Below are 17,700 nucleotides of genomic sequence, written 5' to 3'. Positions count from 1 at the left end.
AGCCCTAAAGAAAATCACACAGAGATCTCCATAAGTTATAAAACTGATTGGTCCATTAATTCAGGCTTCTTGTTAACTCTTGTAGCTTATATTAACCCATTGTTCTTATCTATGCTAGCCACCTGGTTCGGTAACTTTCATAGCGGGGCAGGTCACATGCTGCCTCTTTGGTGGTCTGGACTGGACTGGGAGGATTGGGCTTCCTCTTTGCTAGCATTCTCCTGTTCTCATTGCCCCGCCTCTACTTCCTGTCTGGTTGACCCACCTATACTTCCTGCCTGGCCAATCAGCGTTTATTTGAAACATGATTGACAGAATACAGACAATTCTCCCTCACCAATTTGTCCTTAGGAAAGGGGCTGGCAGATCAGAGGCATTTTTGTTTCATGGATCTTTAGGCATAGTAATTAGAACTTAAATTGTAACTTTGGCTCTCACTGGCTCACATATTGGGAGCTTGGTTGTCAACAGGTGAGCCTTTGGGAAGTGATAGCATTATGGAGCAATCCCCCTATGATGCTCTTGTTGGAAAATGCTGGGAAGCAAGAGGTAAGAGGTAGGGCCTGGTTGACAGAAAACTGATGGAGGTGTACCTTGGAAGGATGTTTCATCTCTCATTCTTGCTTTCACTCCGCGCTTCCTGTCTGTCAGGAGGTAAAGCCGCTTTCCTCGGCCATAATGTTCAGCCTTACCATGGACCTAGAATCAGAGGAGCCAACTGACCACAGACTGAAACATATTTGGCCTCCCTGCCTCACACAGGGTGACAAGGAGAGAAGTTACCAAGGCATAGCGTTTCTCAGCTTTGTCTCTGAAGTATGGTAATATTTTACATCATAAAGAACAAAATTTTAAATTAAATGCAAAGTAAACCATCACTTAAAATAGAAAGCAAGCAGGGACAAATATGAGCATTAAAGTCAGGCAATGGTGGTGCACCATTTATTCCCAAAGGCAGGCAGATCTCTGTGAGTTCGAGGCTAGTGTCAAGGCGATGGCTGAACCACCTGTAAGAATCATTTAAGTGCTTGAAACACAGAAGTTTGGCTCTCTCTTTCTAGATGGAAAAGGCTTAAAAGGTGTAAGAATTACAAAAGAGAAATTACTATAAATAATTGGAAACATCTTAAACAATGGGCCAAAAATAAAATAAAACCTTTTTGTTTTCAATAGTTTCTCTAAGGTATTGTCGTAGCCAGGGAAAGTTAACACTTCCACTCCCGGCATTCCTCGGGTAGCCCTTTGTGTAAAGCCCCTGTATAAACACTTTAAAAAAAAAATTCCAGTCCTGTGGTCTTCAGACTTCTTGTTCTCTTCATCAGTATTTACCTAAAGTCCAGACTGCCTCCCATTCATGCAGTTCAGGATATCCTTTCCCACAGCATCCCTTGCCTCCTTTTCCAGTGATTTCTACTGGACTAGCCAGAAGGGGACTCCCTTTTGGTGAGAATCTAAGAACAAAACAGCAAGAACAATTATGCAAATGAGGAAGTGGGAAGTCCTCCAAGCTAGGCAAGCTGTCGTTTATTTGGACAGTGGAGAGATATTCAAGGGGTGGAGCCATCAGGACTCAGGTGCAATAGGAGCATGCAGTGGAAGTTAGTCTTTGGCCGGCTCTTCCCTGGCTGAAGATTTGAGTATGGATGAATGGATCGATGAGTAAAGGCACTCACCAGGAAAGACTTGCACTTGTGTTCATCTCCAGAATCCACATGAAGATGGAATGAAGTGACACCACGAATATCATGGAATACACACAATAATAATAATAATAACGAAGGCTGGAGAGATGGCTCAGTGGTTAAGAGCATTGCCTGCTCTTCCAAAGGTCCTGAGTTCAATTCCCGGCAACCACATGGTGGCTCACAACCATCTGTAATGAGGTCTGGTGCCCTCTTCTGGCCTGCAGACATACACACAGACACAACACTGTATACATAATAAATAAATAAGTATTTAAAAAAATAATAATAACAAAATTCATCTGTAGCGATCACACTGGTTTCATTAGTGTCAACTTTGTAAGACAGATATAAAGCTATTTACAAGTTAAACACCCCAATCAAAGATAAGGCACACCTGCAATCCTAGCACTTGGCAGGAGGATTGCCATAAGTTTAAGGCTATAAAGGAAGCTGTTCTAGGTCAGTTTGAGCAAAACAGACAAGTAAATAAGCATGTTGCCATGTTTTCATAAATCTGCACGTCACTTTCGGTTTTGTCCTGTGATGTGAAGAAGCAATGTTAACTGCTCAGTTGGAAAGATCACATTCTGGGTTTGACAGCTCCACCCCTTTCATTTTACGTGTAGAAATAGTTTGCTTGCACGTATGTTATAGGGATTCAGCAGAATAACTGTATCTGGGTAGAGAGTAGAATGAACAGATGTTTTTAGAAGTTCTTTGACCTTGAAGAATCCCTGTGGAAAACAATGATTGTTTTCCGTGATTTGTAGAATGGTTTTGCTGAAAGGGCATTGCAGCCATCCCATGACTCTGGTTCCTGGCACACTTGAGGCTCTTGTATTATTGTGTATTGCAAGTGACACATAATAAGGGACTAGAATCATGGGGCATGCGATGCTCTTCTTTAGTAAGACATGTAAATTGCATTAGGGATGTTGGTATGAGGACATACTTTGTGTAACTTTCAATAAATCCACCTTTGTACAGTTGTTGGGGTTCAGTTCGTCAGAGAGACTGGACCTTCCTGCTGTCACATAGGCCCTAACATTTCATCCTAGAGTACCTTCCTTCTTCAATAGACTTGCACTACACAGTACACCCCGACACATGTATGTCCATATTCCACATGCCCTCAGAGACCAAAAGAGGACATCAGATTAACTCTGGTATGAGGCCCAGCAAAACTTCCAGCCTCTTTGAACACAAGAGATATTTATCATCATGATGATATTGCCAGGAAAGCAAAAGTTCCCTATCACAGACTTGTTATCAACTTGAAATTCAAAGCAAGAAAAAATATATATTTTTTGATTTTCCAAGACAGGGTTCCTCTGTGTAGCCCTGGCTGTCCTGGCACTCACTCTGTAGACCAGAGTGCCCTCGCACTTAACAGAGATCTGCATGCCTCTGCCTCCCAACTGCTGGGACTAAAGGTGTGTGCTACCACCACCCAGCTAAAAAATATTTTCTTTTTTTTTTAAATTTATTTATTTATTAAAGATTTCTTTTTTTCATTTGTTTTCTTTTCTTTTTTTAAAAATTTATTTGAAAAATATTTTCTTAAGTGGATTTCCTTAGCATTATTTAATGAACATTGCACAATTGTCAATTATTCATAATCTGGACAAATCACTTTAGTATATCATTCTCTCACATATATGTTCATATATCTATGATGCCTTCCGTTTAGATCTGATATTTATGTATTAATCTATCTAGAGGTGCTTTATAGGCTTTGAATTCTCCACTTTCCTGCCTGAGCCTTTGGAAGGCTGGGGGTCTAGGCATGTGATCCTGTTCTAAAATTAATGTCTCCCTGGTGAGAAATCACTCCACATATTTAAATTAATAAAGGAAACGTTCTTTAACAATAGCATGAATCTGGCTCTAGATAATGCCCGAAAGGAGCCAGCAGTAAATAAATGCCTGCTAACTTATATACACTTTAGGCTCACTCATTCTGCCTGTGCTGTTATCCTTACCTCTCATTCAGATCCCTGCTCTAGGGCCCACTTGGAGCAGTTTAAACAGAGGCAGCAGACTGCAAGCCTGGCCACTTGGGCAGATGGGAGATTTACACAGCAAGGATATTGTCAGAATTATTTCTTAAGTCATACACCAGTGTTGTTCTTTTCCAGCCGTTGTTATCCACAGTCACCTTGCCCACCTGGCAGGATCATGCTTCTCCTGATAGAGAGCATGGGGACTTAATGGCAGGCTAGGACTTGTTGTTGTGACTCAGGGCTCAGCCATTGAGCTGCTCCTTAGAGGCATGTTTTATGTTATTGTTTTTGTTTTTTTTTTAATAAGGGAATAGGCTTAATAGCCCATTGGAAATCAGGGTTGTTTCTTTGTGTTGTGGGAACGGAGCCTAATTGGAAGTAAATCTTAGTGCACAAGCCTTAGCAGAAACTTTCTCAGCAACACAAAACTTTTGGCACAAAAATTTCTTTCCTAGAGTTTTTAACAAGCCCGGTTATTGTATTAATCTTCCAGTCATATTGGAGGCAAGTTTATTAGTAAATCTTTTATACCATCAATATTATTCAAATTCCTCTTACATCAACTCCACACCTGCCTCTGATATTTTCACTTAAAAGCAAGGGAACTTTTTTGTTTTGCTTTTTTATATTTATAAACAAAACCAACCTCCCTCCCCAGCAACTCCCCGAACAAACAAAAACCAGATTAAATCAAATGGGCAGTGAACACCCCCAGCAAACATCTGTATATGCAATTGAATACTGTGTCTGTTATGGTGGCACAAACCTCAGACAAACAATATACAGTGTTCTGGGGGTGGGGGGGTCCCAAGTTTTAACTCTGTGGATTTTGGGGAGACAAGCTGGGGGAAGTGAGAGAATGGGGAAATGCATGTACTTTTCTCAATTCTGTCCATATAAACATATTCATGAAGACCAGAGAGGAAAGGGGACTGGGATGGTGAGGAAATGGGAGATGATGGGAGTGTGGGACTCTCTCAATTCTACTAGTCCAAAAAATATGGAAGAAATTAATTCCATGATGGGAGAAGAGATAAAAAAAAATGGTAGCAGAGGATGGGAAGGAGAGGAAAACAGAAGGGACCAACAGGGAAAAGGACCCATGACAAGGAAGTGGAAAGCAGTCCCATGCCGGTGTGAGAATCCATCTGCTTCTCTCTTCAGGCTGGGGGGGGGGGGCACTCCTACCGTGCCAGTCCCTCCCCTCTTCCACTTGTCGGGAGCTAGCTTGCTCCAGGATCCTCAGGTCGTAGTTCTTTTTGGCCACTCGAAGTTTGATGCGACTCACAGAGTTGTTGAGGCGAAGGCAGGCATTCTGGGAGGCCAGCGGGCTGGGAAATACAGCCTATATATAGGCAGCAAGGTCCGAGCGGCGGCCATTCTCTGCAGGCCCGCTGCTGTCCCCCCACCTGCAGCAGACAGCCCCTGAGCATCCTTAAGTGAACATGGGGATCGAACGTAAGAGTGATTTTGACTAGCATAGCAGGTGCAAATAATCCAATTAATTAAATATAGCCCATGCATTGCCCAGTCTGACAAGCTGAGGTCCGTCCTTGGAGCCCACATGGTGGAAGGAAAAAAAATCGACTTCTGCAACTTGTCCTCTGACCTCCACGTGCATGCTACACACACACACACACACACACACACACACACACACACACACGTACTGGGACCAAGCCTCCAGCCTTCATCTGCCAGGCAACATTCAAAGCCCAATAGATTATGTATTATTTGAGACAGTCCCAGCCTCCACAGTGCTGGAATTTCAGGCTTGAGTCGAGTCACTGGACAGGTTTCATTTCATTTAGAATGTGCGTGTGCATTCTTGTGCCAGGGCGTATGTGAGGATAGAAGGCAACTTTCGGAAATTCTCTCCCTCACTATGTGGGTTCTTGGGAATCAAATCCTCCTACACGGACTCATTCATTTTACAGGGTTTCTGGGTGTCACAGTCCTAGCTGTCCTGGAACTAGCGTGTTTGAAGACCATGTTGGGCTCGAACTCACAGAGACCCGCCCGCCTCTGCCTCAGCCTGAGCGCTGAGATTAAGAGGCAGGCAGATCTCTGGAAGTTCGAGGCCAGCCTGGTCTACAAGAGCTAGTTCCAGGACAGGCACCAAAGCTACAGAGAAACCTTGTCTCGGAAAAAAAAAAAAAAAAAAAAAAAGGCGTGCGCCGCCACCGCCTGCCAGGGCTCCATTTCTTCACCTTTAAACGTTACTCATTAAAATGAAACATCCCTATAGGCTATATTTAAATTGACTAGATCACTGATACCTGACAAGCCAGTCAACCTACACCAAGAATTCTTGCGCAGCCTTTCCGCGCAGGCAGGTCTCGTTAACACGGAGGGTCCCTTTCCCAGAACCCTCAAGGTCTCCCTCCCAGAGGAGGTGCTGGCCCCCAGCGGGTCTCCTCGGGCAGAGCCACCGCAGCCTGCAGGAGGATGAGCGCTAGCACCGCCCCTCGCCCTCTCCTCTGCCGACCCCTTCCGCTCGTCGCCACAGGCAGCGTTCTTCCGCCTTTCGACCCGCCCATCCACTTCCCGTGGGCGTCTCTGGGCTCGGGGAACTGGTTGTGATTGGTTACTATGTGTGTCAATGCGGGGTTCTGAGCCCACAATTGGCTGGCTTTCCTCACGGCCGAGTCACGCCGCTGAAGCAGCTTACGGCGGAGCGGCAGGCGCGCGGAGCTGTCTGGCTGCGCGTCTCCGGCGGTTTTCCGCGTCGGTTTGCAGCGCGTTTGTGATGGCGGCGGCGGCGGGGGCCGCGGTCGAGGAAAGCGCGAGTGTGGCCGCGATAGCAATGTCAGTTCCCAACAGCACCGGCGGGTGTCCCGGGGCCGAAGGAGAAGGCGTGGGAGCGGCGGGCGAAGAGAAGGACGTAGCCCCTAAAGGAGCGGAGGTCGTGGGGGATAGCGAGGAGGATGGGGACGACGTGTTCGAGGTGGAGAAGATCCTGGACATGAAGTGCGAGGGAGTACGTGGGGGGCTGCGCGGCGAGCCGGGGCGGGGGGAGAAGCCGGGCGGGACGGTGTCTGTCCGCTAGCGCCTCGCGCCATCTCGGACGGGACTCCGGCCGCCTCCGTGGAGGATGGATGATGCTTAGGGGAAGTTTCAAGCGTTGTTTTGGCAGAAGAGACGACGCAGGCGCGTGTGATGTTGAGTAGCAGGTGCGAGACAGCTGGCGGCGGGGCTTGGGTTGCCTCCGGCGTTCGGGGGTACGGTTTAGGGCCCTTGGTCTCCTTTAGGACGGACTGGTGGGGATCATATGAGTCGTCACAGTTCATTCTCTACACCGTTGTCCCAATAGCTTCTAAAAGGAGAAAAGTGCTCCGTGGTTTAAATTCAGGAATTCCCGTTCGGCTTCACAATGTAAAACCCCAGTCACACCGAGCGGTTCGGACGGTCAGCGTTTCTGAAACCTGGGTGTCATCCCTTTCTCCTCTTCGCGTTTTATGAATTTAGAGTAAGGTTGAAAGAAAAATCTTAGCACATTCTGCTGGGCACTTCACATTCTCCTCAGCCGCACGGTGGTGGCGCACGCCTCTAATCCCAGCACTCCGGAGGCAGAGGCTGGCGGAGAAATTCTTACTCTGTCCTTCCAAGTCTTGGGGTCCATCTGTTTGTGATGCCCTTCCCCTTCCCGAACCTTGTAGAGCCAGATACTTTCTCATTTCTGTCCTTTTGGTCTGTGGAGGCCTCTAGTTAAGGCATTGTCTTTTCTGCTCTCGATTATGGGTTCTTTTAATTCGGGACGTGGGCTTTTATTTATGTGTTTATTTATTTATTCATTTATTTATTTGCTTTTCGAGACAGGGTTTCTCTGGGTAACAGCCCTGGCTGTCATGAGACTCACTCTGAGACTGACCTCGAACCCACTGAAATCCGCCTGCCTGTGTCTTCCTGAGTGCTGGGAATAAATGCACTCGCACCACCGCCTGGCCCGTGGTTTTTATTAATGTTTGAATCCCTGATATTTATTCCAGTAACGGCATTTGCCAGCTCCCCCCACCCCCGTACTGAGGACTGCATGCAGGGTCTCAGGAATACTAAGCAAGAGCTGTACCTCCGAGCTCTAGCCCCAGCCCTCGGATTATTTGATGGGTGAATGAAATGTGGGTTTGGAGAAAGGAAGCAAGGGCAGTAGATAACTTTCATGCCTATACGATACTTTGTTTCTGTTGTGTTTTCTGTCGTTTGTGATCTGCCATATGCTGTCTTTCTATCTTTCTTTTTCTTTTTTCTTTTTTTTTCGAGACAGGGTTTGTTTCTCTGTAGCTTTGGAGTCTGTCCTGGAACTAGCTCTTGTAGGTCAGGCTGGTCTCGAATTCACAGAGGTCAACCTGCCCCTGCCTTCAGAGTGCTGGGATTAAAGTCGTGCACCACCACTACCGCCCTACCTTGATTTCATTTTCTTTCTTTCTTTCTTTCTTTCTTTTTTTGTTCATTGACACACTTTTTTTTTTAATTAACTGCTGTTTACCATGTATTGTGCTTAAGTTGGCTTGATGGTGGATTTTTTTTTTTAAGGCTGTGCCTTTCTCTAAGAGCCCCCACCCCCTTGTTGTCGTTGAGATGGGATTTCTCTTTGTAGACCAGGCTGGCCTTAAAACGCAGAAATCTGCCTACCTCTGGCTCCTGGATGCTGGGATTAAACTTGTGTGTCACCACTGCCCGGCTTGATGGTACAGATTCTTTTAAAGATATTTTTTAGCCTTTATTTTTATTTTATGTGTATTGGTTTTCGAACTGTGTATATGTCTATGTACCACATGTGCCCAGAGAAAAGGGCATTGAGTCCCCCAAAACTGGAGTTACAGATGGGTTTGAGCTGCTGCATGAGTACTGGGAATTGGTCCCAAGTCTTCTGGAAGAGAAACCAGTTCTCTTAGTCTTGAAGGCTTGGTATTGAGCTTTCCTCTGCATCCCCCAGTGTGGATCCATTCACCACCTGTGATTTGAGGTAGGATCTCCCTCTGAAGTTGAGGCTGGCCCTGATCTTGAGACCCTCCTACATTTACTGAGGCAGGAAAGTCCTCATGTCAAGGTCGAGTTAAATAATTGAAATTCACTGTCATTATTATGGAGCTAGAGAGAGAGAGTGCCAGAGTTCAAATCCCCAGAGCTCATGTAAGTGGGTGCAAGTCTGTAATCATGCTGTTCCTGCTGGGTGGTGGAAGCAATGCCTGTTGTACCCACCCGTTATAGTGTTGAATGAACAGGCAAGATCCAAGCCTCACTTTGTCCCCCACTGTGTGTCCGCATTTGTGAATGGTCACACATGGATTCTGGGTACCAAAGTAGGATCCTCAGTAAGAGCAATAAGCAGCTTTAATGATTGCTCTAGCAACTGGCTCCAGTTTGGGGATTTTTTAAAAATTTTAAGATTATAATAACACAATTTCCCATTTTTCTTTTCTCCCTCCAGATCTTCCTATATATCCTTCCTTGTTCTCTGTCAAATTTATGACCTCCATATCTTAAAAATAATAATGCAAGCTTGGTACGGTAACACACCCCTTTAATCCTAGCTAGCACTCAGGAGGCAGTGGCAGGGAGGTATCTTGAGTTTGAGGCCAGCCTGGTCTATGTAGTGAGTTCCAGAATTACATAGTGAGACCGTATCTCAAATAAATCAATTTAAAACTCCTGTGAGTTTCAGCTGAACTACTGATTACTTCTGTTATCTTTGACTAATTACTTATTCTATCTAGCTGCAGTCTTCAGATTCAACTAAGTACCTACTTCATAGATTGTTGTAAAGGTTAAGCTATTGAAAGTAAATATTTAGACAGTGTATGACATTTTGCAAAGCATATCATGGACCCTGTGTTATTAGATCTGTCTGTGCCACATGCCTTTTTTGTATATGTATGTATATTTTTTCTTTTAGATTTTACTTTATGTGTGTTTTGCCTGAGTGTATGTATGTGCACTGCATGTGTGCCTTGTGCTTAGAGAGGTCAGAAAAGACTAGAATTATTGTTTGTGAGTCCTCCATGTGAGCATCAAACCCAAGTCAAGTCCAGGTCCTCTGCAAGAGCAGTAAGTGCGTTTGTTTGTTTGTTTTGAGAGATAGTTCTCACAGTTTAGCCCAGGATGGCCTGAAATTTACTATGAAACATAGGCCTTGCCTCAGACTTTGCAACTGTTTCCTCTGCTGCTTCGCAAAGGATTGTGTGTGCACTTGCTTTTGTTTTAAGATTTATCATTTATTTGTATGTGCATGAGGATACCTTTGGAGACCAGAAGAGGGCGGCAGATACCCTGGAGCTGCTGGCTGAAGTGAGCTAGCTCCCTTTTGTGCTGGTAGCCAACTTCTAGTCCAGAAAGAGCAAGAGCAGCAAAGTGCTTTTAATGGCTAAGCCCTGTCTCCAGCTCCCAGCCGCCATTGTGTTGTCAGAGGTCCGGTTTGTGTCAGAAGCACCTTTACCTGCCAAGCCGTCTTGCTGTCCCCAACTCCTTAAAACTTTACTGAGATCTGCTTGAGGAGTTAATGACATTGTCAAAGAAGTACAAGTGTACTGCTGCTGTGTTTGTTTTGTTTTGTTTTGTTTTTTTATTCTAAGCAGTTACTAAAAATCTTTGACTGACTTGAACTTGCCTTTTTTTTGTTTTTCATTGCTATTTTAAGAGTATACATTGTTTTATGTTTTATATATATATACACACACATAAATATATATATATATATATATATCCCCCGAGACAGGCTTTCTCTGTAGCTCTGTAGCTTTGGAGCCTGTCCTGGAACTAGCTCTTGTAGACCAGGCTGGCCTCGAACTCACAGAGATCCGCCTGCCTCTGCCTCCCGAGTGCTGGGATTAAAGGCATGCTCTGCTGCCACCACAACCTGGCAAGTCTTTCTCTTTCTCTTTCTTTTCTCTCTCTTTCTTTCTTTCTTTCTTTCTTTCTTTCTTTATACAATATTCTGTCTGCATGTATGCCTGAAGGCCAGAAGAGGATGCCAGACCTTTGAATTCAGGACCTTTGGAAGAACAGGCAATACTCTTAAACGCTGAGCCATCTCTCCAGCCCAAGTTTTTGTTTCTTTAAAAAACAAACCAAAAAAAAGTTAATGGTACTTTTTTTCTTAAACCACTGGCCTCAAGAGATGAATATGCATATTCTCAATATGGTGTTTGTTAATTTTCATTTTGATGTACTTTTCAAGTTGTCATGTTCTTAGCAGTTGGGTGGTTTTGAAATTTTAATCAGTAATGTGTTTGCTATTAATTTAATTTGTACTACAGGGTAAGAACCTTTATAAAGTCCGATGGAAAGGATATACGTCTGATGATGATACCTGGGAGCCCGAGATTCATCTGGAGGACTGTAAAGAAGTTCTTCTTGAATTTAAGAATAAACTTGCTGAGAACAAGGCTAAAGCAGTCAAGAAAGATATTCAGGTATCAAATTTTATCTCATACTTTTTTGGTTTGATACTCTTTTTTTGTGTGTGTGTGTGGTTTTTTGTTTTTTTTCAAGATAGGGTTTCTCTGTAGCTTTGGAGCCTGTCCTGGCACTCGCTCTGTAGACCAGGCTGGCCTCAAACTCACAGAGTGAGGCAGAGGCAGGCAGATCTCTGTGAGTTCGAGGTCAACCTGGTCTACAAGAGCTAGTTCCAGGACAGACTCCAAAGCTACAGAGAAACCCTCTCTCAAAAAACCAAAAAGGGGAAGAAGAAGAAGAAGGAGGAGGGAAGGAGGGAAGAAGGAAGAAGGAAGAAAAGGAACTATTTAGGATTATAAAACACAAATGAGTAAGATTCCTATGTAGTTAATGTGCTTGTTCCATTGAACTGAAATATAACAAGTTTAAGAACTAGGCAGTTTGGATGCTCAACTTACTAGACCTGGATGGAGGTGGGGGTTCCTTGGACTTCCCACAGGACAGGGAACCCTGATTGCTTTTGTGGCCTGAGGAGGGGGGGGGGGACTTAATTGTGGGAGGGGGAGGGAAATGGGAGGCGGTGGCGGGGAAGAGACAGAAATCTTTAATAAATAAATAAATTTAAAAAAAAAAAAGAACTCAGGGAAAGGTAATAGCTGAGCATATAGGTATGCTTGCTGCCACACCTGGTGACCTGAGTTTAATTCTCAGACATCATATGGTGAAAAGAAAACACAATTCCTCAGGTAGTCCTTTGATCTCTACATGTATACTGTGGCATTCATGCAATATGCATGCACGCTCACACTAAATAATTTAAAAAGTCAGTTACAGCCCATCATATATGAGACTGTTACTTTTAACTCGTGTTTCAGTTCGATACCTCCAAAGCACATTCTTTTTCTTTGTCTCCTTTTTAAATTGACATTCATCACCTCCAAGTCCTATTTGCTAAGTCAGAAACATAAGTAATAAACATATTGAATTTAGGTAATTTAAAGAAGTCAAATCTGCTTTAAAAATGTTTTCATTCGATTTAATCACCAGTCCTCTCAAAACCCTTGAAATTATATTAATGTTTTAACCCTCTTTGTATTTTACAGAGACTGTCTTTAAGCAGTGAGATATTTGAGGCAGACTGTGACAGTGACCAGCAAAGTGACACGAAAGAAGATGCTTCACCGAGGAAGAAAAAGAAAAAAGTCAAGTGCAAAGAAGAGAAAAGTCCAGATGATCTGAAAAAAAAAAAGACAAAACTGGGCAAACTGAAAGATAAGTTCAAATCAGAGCTGGAGAACACCTCTGAAAATTTAGGTTTTGATGTAAGGACAAAGAAAAGAATTTTGGAAGTCAAGGAAGAATTAAAGGACTCCAAAAAGCCAAAAAAGGATGAAATAAAGGAAACCAAGGAATTAAAGAAAGCTAAAAGGGCTGAAATACGAGATTTGAAGTTTAAAATACGAGAAGATGTCAAAGAGAACCGCAAAACAAAGAAGGAAAGGTCTATTGAGTCTACACTGGAGTCTGAGTCACCTGTACCTTACGAGTCCTTCTGTCCAGCGGATGACGGGGAAGACTGGCTTTCTGCAAACAGAGAAGAGAATCAAAAGATAAAAACTGTAAAAGATAAGACAGGACTGGATACAGTGCAAGAGGGTATTTTTGAGAAACAACTGGATGGCCTTGTAAGTACAGAAGAAGATGATGGTGCCCGAGTTAGAAGGAAGAAGAAAAAGCCAAGGAAGTTTGAGGAACAACAAGAAACCAAGAAGCTCGAGAACACGAATACATTTTTAGAAAGGAAAATGATACCTAAAAAGCAGAGACATCAAGACAAGGGCAGAAGTAACCTAGAGTTAAGTAAGTTACCGTCATCTGTGCCTGCCCAGGCCCTGAAGGGCTCCAGACTGAGTGGAGAAGAGAAGGGCCTCAGGTCCCCTGACTCAGCAGAGGAGGTAAGGGCTGTAGAGAACTTGCAGAGTACAAATTGTTACTGGGTATTGAAGGGTCAGGGACTTTGACAAAGAATGAAGGAAAGGGTCAAACTAGAATAAAGTGTCATTAGATGTGGTGTGACTGAGGGCAGCTGCATGTGCTCAGGTCTTCATGCTCTCAGACCCAAAATTTACCTCTTTCACCTTGTTTTCTTTTATCAAACATGACAAAAAAAATTTTGTAGACTTATTCAGGTGTTGTGCAACATTGTATAGATAGGCCTATTAGCTTCATCAACTTATAAGTTTCATTTTGGAATGTGTGTGTGTGTGTGTGTGTATTCTCTTTAAAAATATTATTTGAGGAGACTGGAGAGATGACTCAGTAGTTAAAAGAGCACTGACTGCTCTTCCAGAAGACCCTGGTTCAATTCCCAGTGCCCACATGGAAACTCAAAACTGTAATTCACTTTCACACAGATAGACACAGGCAAAACACCAATGCACATAAAATTACAAGTTATAAAATAGATACTATTTGAGAATGTGATACAATATATTCACCCCCACTCATCCCCTAATTTCTCCCAGATCCACTTCTACCTTTCCCCTCCCCCAACTGCACCCAACTGCATGTCTTTTTTATTATTATCATTATTCTCCTTTAGTTTCATATCCAATTTATACTGGCCATATATTTCTGACTGTGAGATCCTCTACTGGCACATTATAGTCTTAATCTTTTTTTTTTTTTTTGGTTTTTTGAGACAGGGTTTCTCTGTAGCTTTGGTGCCTGTCCTGGAACTAGCTCTTGTAGACCAGGCTGGCCTCGAACTCACAAAGATCCGCCTGCCTCTGCCTCCCGAGTGCTGGGATTAAAGGCGTGCGCCACCACCGCCCAGCTATAGTCTTAATCTTAAAGAAAGCCTACTCCTTTGCCAGTGGTGGCAACGCCTGAATCCCAGTACTCTGGTGGCAGAGACAGGTAGATCTCTGTGATTTCAAGGTCAGCCTGGTCTACTGAGTAAGTTCCAGGGCAAGCTCAAATAGCTACAGAGAAACCCTGTCTTCAAAAACCAAGAACAGGGGGAAAAAAAGCCCATTCCTGGGAATCACCAACTCCAGAGCTCCTCAGTGAGGGGTGGGACTTGATGTCACCCTTCCCTTTTGTGTTAGAATGATGCCTAGCTTGATCTCGTGCCTTTCTACCTTCCTTCCTTCTTTCCTCTCTGCCTTTCTACCTTCCTTCCTTCTTTCCTCTCTGCCTCTGCTTCTCTCTAACAAAATGTCTTATACTGTAGCCCAGGCTAGTCTTGAGCTGATTCTCCCACTCTCTCCTAGGTGTTGGGGGTGAGGGGTTACAAACTTAGCTTACTTTTTTTCCTTTTTCTTGAGTTGGGAATCTCACGATGTAGCCCTGGCTGGCCTTGAACTCAGAGATCTACCTGCCTCTACCTCCTAGGAATTCTGGAAATAAAGAGCACTGTAACCAACATTTTTTTTTTTAAAAAAAAAAGATTTTATTTATGTTTATGTATGTACATACTACGTGTATGCCAGTACCTGCAAAAACAAGAGGGTTTGAGATTTCTTGAAGCTGGAGTGCTGGGATTAAAGGCATGCACCACCACCAACCAGCCATTTTCCACTGTTGATTCCTCCCCCTCCCCACCCCCAGAAATTTTATGGGACCTTGTATATAAAGTAGATAGATAATATAAGTCAAACATTTGGTGATAAATCATAAATTTGCTTTAAAAATAATCTCTGGTATTTATATACTTTAGCATTTAGTATATAAATTTATCTACTAATGAATATACTTTTTAAAATTTTTTTTTTAAATATTTATTTATGATGTATACAATATTCTGTCTGTGTGTATGTCTGCAGGCCAGAAGAGGGCGCCAGACATCATTACAGATGGTTCTGAGCCACCATGTGGTTGCCGGGAATTGAACTCAGGACCTTTGGAAGAGCAGGCAATGCTCTTAACCACTGAGCCATCTCTCCAGCCCCTTTTTAAAATTTTTTAAGATTTATTAAGTATACAGTGTTCTGCCTGCATGTGTGCCTTCATGCCAGAAGAGGGCACCAGATCCCATTATAGATGGTTGAAAACCACCATGTGGGTTGCTGGGACCTCTGGAAGAGCAGCCGATACTCTTAACTCTGAGCCATCTCTCCAGCCCCAGATACACTTACTTTAATATAAAAATTTAAATCTTGGCTGAATATTTGATTCTGCAAAATGTATTTTTTGGGAATTGACCCATATCTTGATTTTATAGTTGTTGATGAGGAAAATATCTCCTTACACAAGTATGTAGTATAAAATAGCAGATAATTTAGGGCCATTTCAGAAACCAAAGTTCTAATCTCAAGACAAAAGATTAGATTATGAAACAAGGTATTAGGCTAGTCTAGAATGACCTGACTGTAGCTGAGGATGACCTTGAACTGAGTCTCTTCAAATTACTTATTCAGGGATTATAGGCAAGTACTAACTTTCCTAATTTACATAACACTAGGGCTTGAACAGAGGTCTTCCTGCACGCTGGGCAAACACTGTCACCTGAACTAGTATAAGAAAAGTTTTTACCGGGAAAACACACAATGGACTTGAGTATGAGGAATCCGGAAGGATTGACTTAATGTCGTGGTACATTTGAGCTTGAACTAATTTTTGGTTGTTGAAATTCAGAAATGTGTTTCTCTTGTAAAATTTTTTGCTCTCTTGACATTTCGGTTAATTGACTCCATCGCTGAAGCTTTGGTCTATAGAAAGATAGTAGGTCCTGTTTACAGGCACATAGCTACAATCTAAGAACTTCGAAAGCTGAAACAAGGATTGGGAATTTGAGAAACCCTGGAACTACATTACAAGACCCGGTCTGAAAAAAATTCAAAAGAATTGTGGTAGTATTATCCTTAGTGAAAAACGAGTAAGTTTGTTTAGCCATGGGGAAAATGATTCAGAAAATACTAGTGTATCAACCTGGGGACTATAATAGTCAATTGAAATATAAGGTCAGTGTATCAGAAGGAAAACTTCAGAAAATATGATAGAGAAAAAAACAACAACAAAAAAACCCACACGTACAATGTAAATAAAAGCAAGAGTATTGTCTTGCTTACAAGGATTCAGAGGAATGTAGAAAAATGAAATAGTATGGTTGCTTAATGAAAGTTTGGGTTTTGTTACTTTATTAAAAATTTATTTGTATAAATATTTATTCTGCATGGTTTGTGCGTCTGCAAAGTCCAGGAAAGCACATCAGATCCCTGGAACTGGAGTTACTCATGGGTGCTGAGGACTGAACTCAGCTCCTTTAGTTATATTGGTTTTCTGAGACAGGGTTTCTCTGTGGGACAGTCCTGACTGTCCTAGAACTCACTCTGTAGACCAGGCTGTTCTTGAACTCACGGAGATCCACCTGCCTCTGCCTCCCAAGTGCTAGGATTAGAGGTGTGTGCCACCACTGGGCTCCCAGGTCCCTTACAAAAAGTGCTCTTAACCTCCGAACCATCACTGCAACCCCAAGAGGAAGGTTTTTATAGAGTTAATTTTGTAGCAGTTTAGTTTTTATCATACAAAAGAAGGGATTTCACAATGGCATTTTTATACATGTATATAGTAAATTTTGATCATATTCAAGTGTTTTTTGTTTTTTAATTTGTTTGAGACAAGTTCTCACTGCATAGACCAAGCTGGTCTTGAGTTTATGTAGATATGTCCCTGCCTCCCTAATGCTGGGATTAAAGATTTGCATCACTTTGTCATGCTCAAACATTTAAAATAATAAATTCTTTTTTTTAATATTTATTTATTTTATTATGTTATATACTGTATGTGTGTATGCCTGCAGGCCAGAAGAGGGCACCAGATCTCATTACAGATGGTTGTGAGCCACCGTGTGGTTGCTGGGAATTGAACTCAGGACCTTTGAAAGAGCAGGCAATGCTCTTAACCGCTGAGCCATCTCTCCAGCCCGAAATAATAAATTCTTAAAAGAAAATGGGGCAATGAGTATTGGGTTTTGAGTTTCATTTTGTTTAGGCTTATGTCAGAAGGATAATCTTGATTGGAGGACAAGTGGAAGGAAAACTGAATAATCAGCAGCTGTGTGTTTGAGGACTTGTAGATAGACATGGATGCTTGAATATTTTGGTTTGCAAATATTTTGTATTCGTCTTTTAGGAGTCCAAAAAAAATGAACCCAAAGAAAAATACCAGAAAAGGTATGATTTGGACAAAGAAGAAAAATACCGAAAAGAGCCAAAGGGAATAAAATGTAAGTATAAAAATTAAAATATTTTCATCTTCATTGCCATTGTTTAAGAAATTATTGAGCCGGGTGGTAGTAGTGCATGTCTTTAATCTCAGCACTCGGGAGATAGAGGCAGGTGGATCTCCATGAGTTTGAGGTCAGCCTGGTCTACAGAGTGAATTCCAGGACAGCCAGGAAACTGCCTCAAAATACATACATACATACATACAATTACTGATTTTATATGTATATGTGTGTCTGGGTGTGTATATATGTGTGCATGTGTAAGCAGGAGTCCTTGAGTTTTCTAAGAGGGCACTGGATCCCTTGGAACTGGAGTTATGGATGATTGTGAGCCACTGTGTCGGTGCTGGGAATCCATGGGGTCCTTTGCAAGGGCTATAAATACACT

General features: G+C 42.7%; 1 protein-coding gene across 2 annotated transcripts in view; it reads left to right on the top strand.

Annotated features, from left to right (window-relative positions):
- The first annotated feature begins 6,341 nt into the window (after positions 1-6,341).
- Mphosph8 (M-phase phosphoprotein 8) overlaps positions 6,342-17,700 on the top strand; it is a 34,523-nt gene continuing 23,164 nt past the window's right edge. For both annotated transcript variants that reach the window (XM_041633959.1, XM_041633958.1), the window contains exons 1-4: positions 6,342-6,668; positions 10,945-11,100; positions 12,187-13,038; positions 17,219-17,312. In XM_041633959.1, the coding sequence (XP_041489893.1) occupies positions 6,438-6,668; positions 10,945-11,100; positions 12,187-13,038; positions 17,219-17,312 (1,333 nt within the window). In that variant the 5' untranslated portion in view covers positions 6,342-6,437. The remainder of the gene's footprint in view (positions 6,669-10,944; positions 11,101-12,186; positions 13,039-17,218; positions 17,313-17,700) is intronic.

The sequence above is a fragment of the Microtus oregoni genome, unplaced genomic scaffold (assembly GCF_018167655.1).
Source record: "Microtus oregoni isolate MIOR12 unplaced genomic scaffold, Mior012 000045F_ref0000178, whole genome shotgun sequence".
Classification (NCBI taxonomy): domain Eukaryota; kingdom Metazoa; phylum Chordata; class Mammalia; order Rodentia; family Cricetidae; genus Microtus; species Microtus oregoni.
This window is presented reverse-complemented; position numbering and strand designations above follow the sequence as displayed.